Source organism: Mchenga conophoros, linkage group LG4 (assembly GCF_057382185.1).
Source record: "Mchenga conophoros isolate Kocher_MC1m ecotype Shallow Benthic linkage group LG4, M_conophoros_male_GT1.1, whole genome shotgun sequence".
Classification (NCBI taxonomy): Eukaryota; Metazoa; Chordata; class Actinopteri; order Cichliformes; family Cichlidae; genus Mchenga; species Mchenga conophoros.
Window position 1 is genome coordinate 37899226 of NC_140529.1, and position 15061 is coordinate 37914286.

Below are 15061 nucleotides of genomic sequence, written 5' to 3' on the forward strand. Positions count from 1 at the left end.
CATAGACAGGACTGCTGGAAAGGATTAATAAAAAGGTTCAACATTGCTGCCTGGAAGCTGAAATTCCTGGATCAGGTGAGCTGCAGTGAGGTGTTGGGTGTGTCGTCAGACAGGTGTCTGAGAGAGGTGTGCTTAATGCAGACAGAGAGGAGGAGGAGAGAGGAAGGTTATTTATGCCTCAGCAGGTCTGGATGTTTGGATCTTACAGCGATGGCTTTCTACAAAGTGATGTGTTTGGCTGCTGGGCTGATGCTCCTGACCCAAGGTAAGAGCTCTCTGCACACACCTGCAGCAGGTACAACTCAGAGGGTGAAAACACTCAGGAGCACAGCGCTTCACTTTAAAGTGGCACTGCAGGAAATCCTGGAATTTAAAAATTCACTTTTCGAAGCAGGAGGGAATATCACACTGGGTGGACGAAGGGAAAATAATCAAATTAAGAAAGGCACTGGAAAAATGGAAAAGTGGAATAAAATCTCCCAAAGTCACATAACTGGCAATAACTGCACATCGAAATAAAAACTTTCCCCTCTTAATACCTGAAATTCCTTTTTATGTTCCTTTCAGTTTCTTTTTGGTTACTTCACCATATTTTCTAATATGGGTGGTATTCGTCAACACTTAGGACTTAGAACAGGTATTACAGTGTAAATATGTGGCTCACAGTCCTTTGTAGATTGTACATTCCAACACATTCATCCCAGCACGCAACATACCGACGGCTGTGACAATTCATCCGTATGTTATGCGTTGGGAGGTACGGAGCCCCGCAGGGGACATGGGAGAAAAAAAATTAAGACAGACTTTTGCGAGCTCTCACAAAAGTTTTGCGAGAGCTCGCAAAACTAACTCGGGATCTCGCGAAACTTTTTCAAGATCTCGCAAAAGTTGAATTCCAACAATGGCGGCAGCTACTTAGTTGTAATATTACTCTTTCTGGGTCACAAAATACACTTTTAAGATATTTTGAAGCATAATTGTAGTTGTGTAAACGTCAGATATCAGCTCGGTTTACAAAACATCACATATTTGCAAAAGTGCTCCGACGTTTTCGGAGATCTGACACCCACCATCTCGAAGCTGACGGGAGGTCGATACCTACTACAGCCGCGAGGAACACCGCTCTCCCGGCACATCGTGCCTCGACCTCTGGGTCGACTTCGAGTTGGCGGCCTCCGAAGAATGCAGCTAAAATTTTTGCGAGATCCCGAGTTTGTTGTTAATTTTTTTTTTCTCCCATGTCCCTTGTGGGGATCCGTAAGGAGGCATGAGAGCGGGTTGGAATGAATCTATAGATGGGTTTTACGTGTGGCATGAAAATCAACCTAACAAAGCATTATGTACTTTTGATCATGAATCACTTTGGAAAACACTTTGTGATAGGGTTCAGGTTGTGGTTAAGGTTGGGGCTGGAATGGACGCTAGAGCCTCTTCCCTAAGCATGTCTTCTATTCGATTCAATTGAGAAACCAGAGTGTTTCATGAGGATGTGGAAAGGTACCTTTTGCACTGCTATGAGACGCCTAACGGCGTGACAAATATGTTGTGAGTTGGATATTCAAAAGTTATTTTTGTTGGTGATAACAAAATCAGAATTTTCTTTATATGTCATCAAATCATCAAAATCTTAAACCTTAGCCCTGCGGTGTAACTAAGATCACCTGGTCCAGCCCTAACTATATGCTGTAGCAAAAAGGAAAGTTTGAAGCCTAATCTTGAAAGTAGAGATAGTGTCTGTCTCCTGAATCCAAACTGGAAGCTGGTTCCACAGAAGAGGGGCCTGAAAACTGAAGGCTCTGCCTCCCATTCTACTTTTAAATACTCTAGGAACAACAAGTAGGCCTGCAGAGCGAGAGCGAAGTGCTCTAATAGGGTGATATGGTACTACAAGGTCATTAAGATAAGATGGGGCCTGATTATTTAAGACCTTGTATGTGAGGAGCAGGATTTTTTTTACAGTTCATTGCAGTCGTCCAGCCTGGAAGTAATAAATGCATGAACTAGTTTTTCAGCGTCACTCTGAGACAAGATATTTCTAATGCTTCTCTTGCACATGAATGAAGGAAGTCACTTTATTTGGTACAATTATGTAGGCTTCAGTAAACATAACTTTAAAATACCATAGCAAGAATGTGAAGACATGTTCATGTTCATGGGGAAGTTAAGGTTCTCATGACTTATGGATAAATATTACTAATGCATTAGTATCATTACTAATATTTATCCACTCATGGGTCACATGAGAATAATTACTACAGCTGAGGTGATGTTGGACACCTACCTTTGGAAAACTATATTTTGATTGCGTGCATCTGTTTGTGTCGTGTTTGAATGTGAACCTTTAACTGAAGTCAGTGTTGTGTTTCTTTAAATTTCTGTGTCATACTCTCCTCTGACCCTGAGATGGATGAATGAACATAACACTGTCAGCCTCTGCAGTAATGTAGTAGTGGTATTAGTAGAACAACATCCACTGTGTGCACAGGCTGTAAACATTTTTATTTCTGCTCTAACGTTTTAATATGGGAGTCTGTGGGGACTGACTCTCTGCTGGAGCCTCTGCTGGATGCTTTCAGCTAACCACAGCCAGTCAATTTTACCACTATTGTTTTCTGTGTTTCAGAGTCTGAGTCACAGCTGGATGGTAAGAAAAAGCTTCTTTGTGTAATGATTTAGTTTTATGTGTAATAAATCTTTAGTTTCATATGAATATTAGTTTGTGAGTGAACTGTAGACTCCCAGGATCACTGTGTCCTCACTCAGCAGTTTGTAGTGCTGAGAGTTTACAGCTCCTACAGTAATGCTCACTCTGTGTTTTAATGTCGGTCTTCAGTTTGTGGTAAGGCGTCTCTGAACACCAGGATTGTAGGAGGACAGGTGGCCCCTGTTGGCAGCTGGCCCTGGCAGGTCAGTCTGCAAAGATTTGGGTCCCACTTCTGTGGAGGATCCCTCATTAACAGTCAGTGGGTGCTGACTGCTGCTCACTGCTTTCAAACGTGAGTGATGAGGCTGAAGCTGCACTCTAAACAAGATTTAGTGGAATAAAGACATTATGAAAACTCCCCATCAGGGGACCAGGGGTGTAACACGATAAATAGCTAACAGGGCAGAAAGTCAAAGATGTCATTTCATTTTAACAATCACAATAACTGTGCATCGTTTCGTTTCCTGATCTCAGCATTACTGCAAGCGGTCTGACTGTGAATCTGGGCCGTCAGAGTCTACAGGGATCTAATCCCAATGCAGTGTCTCGAACAGTAACACAGATCATCAAACATCCAAACTACAACTCTGGTACCAACGACAACGACGTCTGCCTGCTGAGGCTCTCCTCACCGGTGACCTTCAACAACTACATTTCTCCCGTCTGCCTGGCAGCTTCAGACAGCATCTTCTACAGCGGTGTTAACAGCTGGGTCACCGGCTGGGGCAACATTGGAGAAGGAGGTGGGTCATAAAAACACCAGATTGGTTTTAGAGTAAAGTTGATTATAATGCAGGGAATAAGAGTGCTGTCTCAGAAATATTTAGAGCAATATAATTCTTCTTCTGTGAGCTAAAGAGATTCTGATGACTGCAAACACATTATTTTTAAAATGTTTCATTTTTAAATTTGAATTGTGCCTTCAATAGAAAATAATGCCTAGAACAAACCGTCTGATGCCATCTGTATCTCAACGTCTTGGTATCTTTTCAGGCATCTTGTTGCCATAAATTCTTTGGCCTCTCGTTCAGAGAGGTAATCTTGTATTCTCTGGTTCCAGATGTTCTTCAGCTGTAAGAAGGCTTTTGCTTTGTCTGTTCTCCCAACTTTTAATGACACTCCCAATGTAAGGGAAGGAATCCATGTCTGTGTTACTACTTCTGAGACAGCTATATTTATTTCCATGATCTTGATTTTCTCTTTGCAGATGTTAAGTCTTACTTATGCAGAAACAGCTGCAAGCTTGCTTGTCTTATCTTTTTATTGCCAGGTAGCACTGCCCATCACTTTTCAAGTTTTTCCTGCTTACTGAATACATTTTATATTCAAATGTAAGCAACTTAGAAATGATATGCAGCAAGTCATTGTGTGGTGAGTTGTGTACCAGTCTTCAACAAAAGTCTTCCAACTCTGCCAGGCTCCACTTTGCCTTGTCACATTTCTCCTTGTTTACAATGTCTTCATGAAACATTTCTCCATGTTGGTCATTGACATTTTTATGTTCATGCATCTATAAATTGTCCTGGCTGGCAAGGCAGGCTATGTGGAGGTGAGGTGAGGACCCGTGCAGGCAGAGGTTGTGATGAGAACGAGCTTTATTTACAAGAAGTGCAGGATTCAACAGGAGCGGAGATAGTAAACACAGGGAACTCAGAAAACTCTAAACCGGGAAACTGATGAAACCAAACTGAAACTTGAATCCAGGGAGAAATCAGAGCTGACGAAACGAGGACGCAAAGACATATGACACATACCTTCAAAGTAAAACAGGAAGTTTGTTTGTGTGTGTGTGTGTGTGTGTGTGTGTGTGCGCGTGCGTGCGTGCATGCGTGTGCGTGCGTGTGTGCGTGTGTGCAAGTTACAATTTTTTTTGTTAAGGTCTGTTTACAGATACAAAGCAAAAGCTGGACGTGCCCTCGCTTGTGTGTGGGTTTCAACAAGTATGAATTTAGCCCCGATTTTTCTTCCCTTCAGCTGATTGGTCAATGTGATGTCAATCACAAATTTAACAGTGTTTTATCCCACCGGCTTGCTCCTGAACAAAGTCAATCCGATACATGTTTCTGTAGTGTTAATGTTATGAAATGGCTGTGGCAGTCAGGATGTAGGACCCAAAATGTTGCAGTTGCAGAAAAAAAACCCTCTATAAACAATAAACTTGCAAAAACAAACCCAAACCAGGAACTAATACTAAACACAAAGATACTGGAGACAAGAGACTAGGGACAAGGACCACGGAGGGAAAGAAACGGAGGGAGATCAGGGGCGGTTACCCCTGTACTGGCAGACCGGGGTGGTAGTTCCAATTTTTAGCAAGGGGGACCGGAGGGTGTGTTCCAACTACAGGGGGATCACACTCCTCAGCCTCCCTGGGGAAAGTTTATGCCAGGGTGCTGGAACCTCGGATACAGGAAGAGCAATGCGGTTTTCGTCCTGGTCACGGAACACTGGACCAGCTCTTTATCCTCTCAAGGATACTCGAGGGTGCATAGGTGTTTGCCCAACCAGTCTACATGTGTTTTGTGGACTTGGAGAAGGCATTCGACCGTGGCCCTCAGGGTGTCCTGTGGGGGCTGCTGCGGGAGTATAGGATGTCTGGTCCATTGCTACGGGTCATTCAATCCCTATACAACCGTTGCAAGAGCTTGGTTCGCATAGCCGGCAATAAGTTGGACTCGTTCCCAGTGGGTGATGGGCTTCTCCAGGGCTGCCCTTTGTCACCGATTCTGTTCATAACTTTTATGGATAGAATTTCTAGGTGCAGCCAAGTGGCGAAGGGCTTTCACTTCGGTGGCCTCAGAATCTCAACTATGCTTTCCGCAGATATGTGGTTCTGTTGGCTTCAATGGGTAACGGCCTCCAGCTCGCGCTGGAATGGTTTGCAGCTGAGTGTGAAGCAGCGGAATTGAGGATCAGCACCTCCAAATCTGAGGCCATGGTTCTTATCCGGAAAAGGGTGAAGTGCCCACGCTGGGTCAGAGATGAGTTCCTGCCTCAAGTGGAGGAGTTTGAGTATCTCGGGGTCTCGCTGCATCAGTCCCTCGTGGTGAAGAACGAGCTGAGCTTAAAAGCAAAACTCTCAATTTACCGGTCGATCTACGTCCCTACTCTCACCTATGGTCACGACCGAAAGAATGAGAGAGCGGATACAAGCGTTGGAAAGAGCTTCCTCCGAAGGCTGGCTGGCCTCTCCCTTAGAGATAGGGTGAGAAGTTCGGCCATCTGGGAGGGGCTCAGAGTAGAGCCGCTGCTGCTCCACATCGAAAGGAGCCAGCTGAGGTGGTTCGGGAATCTGACAAGGATGCCTCCTGGGCTCCTTATGGGGAGGTGTACCGGGCATGTGCCACCGGGAGGAGGCCCCAGGGCAGACGCACAACACGCTTGAGAGATTATATCTCTCGGCTGGCCTGGGAACGCCTTGGTGTTCCCCCAGAAAAGCTAGAGGAGGTGGCTGGGGAGAGGGAGGTCTGGGCTTCTCTGCTTAGGTATAAAGCGGAAGAAGATGGATGGATGGCTTTTAAAACATGAGGTTATTATAAAATGAGGTTGATACATGAGGAATCGTGGCTACAAGATCATTCTGGTACCAAACTTATGCTGACCACCTATATGTTCCACAAGCAGATAGGACAATACATGTTGAACTTTTTGAGCAGATTTTTGTTTGATTTTTTTGTCCGTCTCAGTGTCCCTTCCTTCTCCACAAAACCTGATGGAGGTGGAGGTTCCTGTTGTGGGAAACAGGCAGTGTAACTGTGACTATGGAGTGGGATCAATCACTGACAACATGATCTGTGCCGGGTTAAGTGCAGGAGGAAAGGACTCCTGTCAGGTGATTGTTGTTACCTGTGTTTGGCACATTTTCACCTTCTACAGTTTCTTCTCCTCAGCTAACAGTAAATGTTTCTGCTCTCAAAGGGGGATTCAGGAGGTCCAATGGTGAGCAAGCAGAGCGGTCGCTGGATTCAGGCGGGAGTCGTCAGTTTTGGGGAAGGTTGTGCCAGGCCGAATCTTCCAGGAGTCTACGCCAGAGTATCCCAGTACCAGACCTGGATCAGGACCCAGATCTCCTCCAACCGGCCGGGCTTCATGACGTTCACGTCCACTGGGACCAACAGTGACCTCAGTGTCTCCTGCACAGGACTGACACCAGTGCCAACCACCACCACCCCTCCAACCACCACCACACCTTCAACCACCACTACCACACCTGCAACCACAATCCCCACCACAACAACCACAGTCCCTGCAACAACCACCAACAGAGCCGCCATCATTACAACAACCACGCGACCTTCGACCACTCCCCACTGTGAGTGTCCATCATGAAAGCACTTTATTAAAAAATGGTTTGGTCTAACCTACCTGACCTCAAGCTGATGGGTTCATGCGGTCCAAGTTTTTAAAATTTCTTTGTGTCTTCCTCTGTTTATTTTTTCAGCACTGGTCTGTGGACAAGCTCCAAGGAATTCTCGCAACATGGGGGGACCCTCAGTGGTGGCTGGTTCGTGGCCGTGGATGGCGAGCCTACAGAAGAATGGAAGTCACGTGTGTGATGGGTCTCTGGTGGCCTTGGACTCAGTGTTGAGCAACGCCAACTGCTTCTCAAGGTCAGTTGAAGTTTGGACAGACAATGATACAGTTCATCCTCTGGGGACTGAGTAAATGACATGACTTTCCCTCCACCACAGTCGTGTTCACGTCCAGTTGACATTGATGACACTGTGCATCAGTCAAATGCTGATTAGTTGACAAGTGGGCCAGAACCGGAAGAGACAAAGAGACAGTTGAGTTCACAAAAAGAGGCACAAGAAAATCATTAAAGATTTGAAAAAAATGCAGCATAAAGGGTACAGACAGCGGCTGCAGTGGATACTATTCATTGTTTTAAACCTTCAGTTTCACTTCAGCTCTTTGTAGTCTAGAATTCTTCTCCATAGCTGGCTGACAGACCAACAACAGCACAAGCAAAAGTTGTACCACGGACCAGTTGTACCACATATTTACATTTTATGTTGAAACATATTTTCCCTATTTGACAGCGAAGATCTAAGAGGCAGAGCCAATACCAAGATGATTAGCTCAGGTGGAATTTAAAAAATCTGTCTACCGTCCAAAATGGTAGTGCTGGCTCTGATAATCACTATTAAAAACCTTTACTGGGACAAGACTGGCAGGAATCAAATCACCATCAAGCTCCAACATGATAAAGGGGGGTCCTGTTGTCCCTCTCTGGGGGGGACACTTGAATCTGGGACTTTCCACCATTTGACCTTAGAACTGAAGAAGCTTCTCGGATGAGAGATCTTCAAGCAACTTAAAGAAGTCCAGACACGTTTCTTTCCAAGCTCCTTAGACTACGATGACCTGGATGACTGAGAACCTTCACAGACAACATGAAGAAAAGTTTAGTTTGCAGCTGTTCAACACTGTTTGGATTACAACATGAAAAATCTAAAGTAAAGGTACAGAATTAAATTAAAAGCATAAACATGCAGATGAACAACCACCAATGGTGGTCAAAAAACATGGTGGAGATCTTTTTGAGACTGAACACTCTCTCTTTCCACTGAGTCAAAATTTTGTAAACAAACTTTATTCCACTGTGGATTAATCCACCAGTGAAAACTGTGCCCAAAAGACTGAAAATGTAACCATCCCTTTAAGGAAATGAGCGAGTCTTTAAAAATGAAAACTGAACACAGTCCCAGCAGATCAGATGATCTCAGTGCCAGCCCACATCACCTGATGGTGCCACACTTCCACACTTTCCACACATGTAGCTGCTCAGTCCAACACATGGTTAGCATTTAAGCTGATTCTGTGTTAAAACTAGTCCATGGGTACATTGTCATTTACAGTGCAACCTGATGTGCAGCTCTATAAAGATAAAGCAAGGCTTCGACTCAGATTGTTTTTTTCATCAGCAACATTTTCTGTGACGTGTTTTGTACTTTTTTCAAATTAAATCAAAGAGAAAAACTTCACCATTAACTGATTAGCTCTCTGGGTCTTCTAGTTAAATATATACCTCTTTAATTAGAACCAGGCCTGAATGTCACCAGGTTCAAATCTGTAAAACTTGGGTCCCATGAAGTTGAGCGTAAAGGTGTAGATCTTGTTTGAAGCTGATGAAATTTATGTTTGTGTGCTTCGTTCCTCCCACAGCTCCCCTGTAGCGTCCGAGTGGACTGTCGTGTTGGGGCGTCTGAAGCTAAATGGATCCAACCCCTTTGAGGTGACGCTGAATGTGACAAATATCACTCTGAGCAACACGACCGGGACCAACATAGCCATCCTCCGTCTATCTGCCCAGCCCACCCTGACCGACTACATCCAGCCCATCTGCTTGGACAACGGGAGAACCTTCGCCGAGGGCTTGGCGTGCTGGGCGGCCGGTTGGAGTCCTGGAAGAGGAGGAGGTGAGTCAGCAACATGAAGGCTGACAGAGTTCTGCCCAGACTCTGCACCAGTCCATCTCTCAGATTACACATGTGGACCACTGCACTTACAGTTTCTTTAGTCAAACATCAGGATTTTCTTATCTTTCATGATGTTAGCTGAGGAAGTTATGCAGCAGTTTCAGACCTCGGTGGTAAACTGTGGGAACTCATCATCGAGTGAGAGCATCTGTACAGACGTGTTTGCACTGCAGCAGGTAAATGACTGGATTCTTCTTCTTATAACACTGTCTGCTGACATGTTGTTTATTCTGGACCGTGGATTTAGCTGCTCATCAGAGCCACGTGATGAATTTGGATAGTTTCATCATTTTCAATTTCCACAGGGCTTACAATGCTTGGAATCTTTATAAACATGTAAGAATTTCCAGCTTTGAAATCTCAGTCTTCATTATGGGCCAATTAGATTTAAGGCTAATTTAATTTAGTGCCATCCATCTTCATCCGCTTTATCCGGAGCCACCTCCTCTAGCTTATCCGGGGGAACACCAAGGCGTTCCCAGGCCAGCCGAGAGATATAATCTCTCAAGCGTGTCCTGGGTCTGTCCTGGGGCCTCCTCCCGGTGGGACATGCCTGGAACACCTCACCCAGGAGGCGCCCAGGGAGCATCCTTGTCAGATGCCCGAACCACCTCAGCTGGCTCCTTTCGATGTGGAGCAGCAGCGGCTCTACTCTGAGCCCCTCCCAGATGGCCGAACTTCTCACCCTATCTCTAAGGGAGAGGCCAGCCACCCTTCGGAGGAAGCTCATTTCTGCCGCTTGTATCCGCGATCTCGTTCTTTCGGTCACTACCCACAGCTCGTGGCCATAGGTGAGGGTAGGCACGTAGATCAACCGGTAAATTGAGAGCTTCGCTTTTACACTCAGCTCCCTCTTCACCACGACGGACCGGTGCAGCGTCCGCATCACTGCAGCCGCAGCACCAATCCGTCTGTCAAGAACTCTCCGTCTCTCCAAACTTCTCCCACACCCGAGTTTTTGCTTCAGCCACTTCCCGAGCCGCAATTTAGTGCCTTTGTATGTTTGTTTTAAGCCTAAATTTCTTATTAGAGTGAATGTATTCTGATTATTATTGTTGTTGTTGTTACAACTGTCTAAAATGTTTTTAACACCTAGTTGAATCTGGTCGTTTAGTTATAGGTAGTTAATATAATCTTGGTCCAAGGTTTTCACTGGGCAGGGATAGCTCAGTAGGTAGAGTGGTGGCCCCATGATCGGAAGGTTGGGGGTTCAACTCCACTGAACGGCTACCCTGAGGTACCCCTGAGCAAGGTACCGTCCCTACACACTGCTCCCCGGGCGCTGCATTGGTGGCTGCCCACTGCTTCACTGGGTGAATGGGTTAAATGCAGAGGAACTATTTCCCTATGGGGACTAACACATACACATTACATTACACACATTCTAGTAAACAGAGTGTCTCAAACTCTGAAACACTAACTTTCCCGTCTCTTTGTTCAGGGTGATTCTGGCGGGCCGCTGATGTGTAAGCAGGGCGGCTCTTGGTTCCAGGCGGTCGTGTTAACAGCTCCAAGCTCCTCTGCCGGGAGAAGACGAAGCTCAGTCATGACCTTCACCAGACTGAGGACCTTTGACTCCTTCCTGTCTGAGACGGTCAAGTCACTCTTGTCTCCAGCCTTGAATATCACCAGTGCCAACTCCGCCAACCCCACCAATGTCTCCGTCACTACCACTACCAGCAGTACCTACACCACCACAATGGTTACCACTACTACTGACTCGAAAAGCGTGTTCAACAGCAGCGAGGGTCGTCCTGCTCACTCCTTCATCTTTGTCTTCTTCCATCTCCTCAGCTTCGCCTTTTGTCTCCAACTCTGCCTTTAGGGAACCCAAACTTGATTCACATGATGTGATGGACACAGATGAATGTGAACAAGCTTCGATGTTGAGACTTTACAGGTTTAGAGCTTTGCCTGTCAATCTTTGATCTGATTCTGCCTTGATTGGATTTCTACAGAGAGCTCAGTAATGATATTCTGGATAATCAAAACAGGCATTCATACATGAAATACTCCTGGATGAATCTTCAGCGCAAACATCATGACCCTCCGACAGAGAGGTCGACTTCAAATCCCAGAGGGCAGTACAGTGCCATCATCCAATCCAATCATTGGAGGGGGTTCTACTGATTACAATGAAAGTATTTTTTTTTAATATGCAAATGATTTATGTGCACTATGAGACATTCGTTGTGATGAATTCAGACTCACGCTGTGCAGCCTGGAGAGTTGAGTTGAGTTCCTTCCACTGAGGAAGTTTTATTTACACAACCTCTGTAATCCCGATTTAGTTAATGAGCATAACACAGTGAGCTGAACAGATCAAATGACATGAAGGAATTACATTTGTCTATATTTAGTGGGGCCTTGTCCTTACACTGACCTCATTATGAGAAACTATAGACATTTAAGAAAAAGCAGATTAATGAAATGTGTTTCTGTACCTCTGAGGGACGACTACCTGGAGCCCAAGATTCAGGCTGGACTGGAAGAAATCCTCTAAATCTTGCACTGAACATAAAAATGTAGCCCAGCAGTTTAAACTTCATGTTTTTCTGAAACTGAACAGATCAGTAGGATATTTATCAGGTTTAGAGAAATATATTTGTGGATTTTTTCGAACACAGAGACAATGACCATCCCTACCTCATGTCCTGGGCCAATGTTAAGCACTTAATGCTCACAGAACCGAACTGTCTTTAAGGGCAGCACACATACTGACCTCTCTCTGGTATTGGATCTGTTATGGTGGCAGTAAAGTGAGTGATTATTGGAGAATGGTTGCAAGCTCTTTCACTGATTCTGCTGAAGTTCTACTTTATAATGTTATTTTTTTATTCTGGTGTAAATATCACTGAGATTAAAAAATGTCATTTTCATGACTGACATGGGCAATGAAGCAACAAGGGTTTTATTTTAAAAAATGAACACCAGTTATCAGCGTCACATCTGCTAAAGCAGACAGCATGCAGCGACAAGGATGAGTACCCAAATAAGAGAAAGTAACTGATTTAATTGAAGGCGTGCCGTTTATTAAGACAGATCCACAAGAAAGGGAAAAAACATAAGTCTCAAACTAAACAGAGGAATGCCTAAACACAAAATAATAACCAGACCACTACAAAAACCTTGGAAAACATACACAATATATACACCAAGGGTAACGATGGAATCTGGTAAAGAGAAAAACAGAATACACTAACACAGCACACAGAACTATTACAATAAAACAGGAAATCACAGACTCACAAACAGAGGGAGCATGAGATGTAACTGGAAAACGAATAAATAAACATGGAGACAGAATTTAACCTACATAAGGGACATGACACACTCAGAAGGAACAGAACCATGACTAACAGTAAATCAAAGGATGTTAATAATCAAAAACATAACACTTGGTCACCAGACCCAGGGCCATGACCATTGGGTTACGGCTGTCTTTGGACAATGAACATAAAACATAAACACACAATAAAAAGTTTCACACAAATATCCAGATAACATGAAAAAAGATCAAAGCCTAGATTTATCCCATATTTGGGAAATTCTAACTGATCTTCGGAAAGCCTTGGAAAGCTGTTGAGACAGTATACAGCTGAGCATTATTTATTGTAAATAAATACAACTCAAACACACACAGGCCCAACATCAGCAGCTGACTGCAGGGCATGAAAAAGAGTCAAATTACACTTCGTTACGATCACGAGGTTTAATTTTCTGTCAGTTTTAGTATTTTATTTGATTACTATGTAAACAACGATGTGGGAGAAAGTTAATAAATGTTGGGAAAAACTAAAAAGCCAACACCGTCTTTGTCCTGTGGGAAATAACACAAACTGAATCGTGTGCAGTGTGAAAAGACAGCTTTCAGCGCCCCCTACTGGTGGATTTGTGCACATGCAGTGTTAGGCTTCTTTAATGAGAGAGATTCTGTTAAACTCTTACTCTACAAGGTTGGATGCATCAGTGATGAGCAGCTGGAGGAGAACGGAGCACTTGTGGATAATTCTGTGGAGCTGGGTGGTGCGGCCACAGACCATTTGTTAATTTTACAACATCAGAGGAATTTGACTTTGTCTGTGTTTTAATGTTACACCTGCCTGTTTTACACACCTGAGAGAATTCAGCCTGAAGTTTTAGACTGAGGGTGAAGTATCAGAGGTTATCTGTGACAGAAGGAGAGCAGCAAGAGGGAAGGTTTGAAGATGGCAGTGAGACCTGTTGTGAAGCACTGGAGTTGTGGAGGTCAAGCTAAAGTTAAGATGTTCACTGGCAGTGAGTGGGATGGAAATTCCTCCATCAGTGGGACAATTGAGAATCAAACAGGCTGGGATGGATTGAGCATGTGTAGAGGAGGGAGGGTGGTTAACTTGACAAAAGATGATAAAGATGGAGCTGCCAGGCAGGAGGACAAGAGGAAGACCTCAGAGGTGATGCGGAGGTCGGCCACTCAGGACCAAAATGTTGCTGTTTTTGTGCTTTCTATCAGCTTTTGCGATTTCTGAGCCACATGGACACCAGAACAAGCAGTGTTCAAGTATACAAATAGTAAACACTCCTAAATTACAATCATGATACAAAACCTAACCAGGAACTGCTGCCTTCTGAGTAGGAGGATGTAGGTAACACCATGCTGCAGATGAGCTGCATACAGGGCTGGACTGGGACAAAAAAATCGGCCCGGGCATTTTGACTAGAGACCGTCCGCCATTATAGGAAAAACCATAAAGCCTTTGAATGAAAACAAACGCTGTTGTGACAGTGATGTTCACTGTTTTCGTGGTATATATGCATCAATCTATCAATCGTTTGTTGTAAGATTCAGATAATTATTTAATAAAAGCTGAAAATTTTAAATGAGAATAACAAAGAAACTGAAAACTGAGATTTTTTTAAAACTCCTTTTTTGCGTTTACGTGTGGACGAGGAATACAGAGTTGGTCACGCAGCGTCAAAGGTATGTGCCTTTATTCACGACACGCTGTGGCCGCGTTATTGTTTACATGAGATGAATTGCAGAATGGCAGATAGAGACAAAATACTGTTAATCTGACTGTCTGCAGGTTTTACACGCAGTTACTGTCCCTCCATTTAGAAAGGCAGAGGCGTCACGGTGTGATTATTTTACTGTATGTGTAATAATATTCAACGTTGCTATCAATGCATTTTTCAAAAAATGCCTCTCTGTGCAAAGTGGGTCCAAAAACACCCATATGGAAAAGATATATATAAATCTTATAAAGTTTTTATCTGTCTTGTATGAAACTTGTATGAAAAGAATACAAGAGTGAAACCACATATAAGATCCCTTGAAAAATTATACAATGAAACTTGTATGTTTTGGATACTTACTAAAAAAAATATATGAAAGTAATGAGAAAGTGGCCACTTTCACGAGTAAATCATATATGTTTTTACTATTTCTTTTCCATATGGGCATGAACAGCTGTGGGATCCTGTTTGTCCGTGGTTTAAACAGCCCAGCGCTGCTCTCGACGCAGGGAAAACCAGTTCTGCAGGAGACCTACCTCGGCACTTGTGCAGGTGAAGCCAAAGGGAAGATTTGCTTCACCATATTTTCCAGTCTTTGGCTGATATATATATACATTCAGCGATGCTTCATCTCCTGCTTTGCATTTCTGTGGGCGCACTGTGCTAGCAGTGTTCAAGCGTTTTGTTTTTTCTCCCCCCCCCCCCCCTTTCCATACCCCCCCCCCCCTTTCCATACCCCCCCCACACACACACACACACACACACACTTTGGGAAGGTCTGAGTTAGACTATTATTAAAAATTCTCTGCTGTGTAAATTTGAAAGGAAAACAGGAACTGAATTATGTAAATCATTGGAAAACACACAGGTGATGGCAGCT

General features: G+C 44.2%; 1 protein-coding gene across 1 annotated transcript; it reads left to right on the forward strand.

Moving 5' to 3' along the window:
* Positions 1–201: 201 nt before the first annotated feature.
* On the forward strand, positions 202–12041 carry LOC146576760 (transmembrane protease serine 9-like). Its single transcript, XM_085272250.1, has 10 exons — positions 202–265; positions 2624–2644; positions 2834–2996; positions 3179–3447; positions 6391–6536; positions 6623–7016; positions 7146–7314; positions 8873–9126; positions 9265–9362; positions 10628–12041. Exons 1-10 carry the CDS (start codon positions 211–213, stop codon positions 11009–11011), a joined length of 1953 nt encoding a protein of 650 aa, XP_085128376.1. The 5' UTR covers positions 202–210; the 3' UTR covers positions 11012–12041.
* Positions 12042–15061: the final 3020 nt, after the last annotated feature.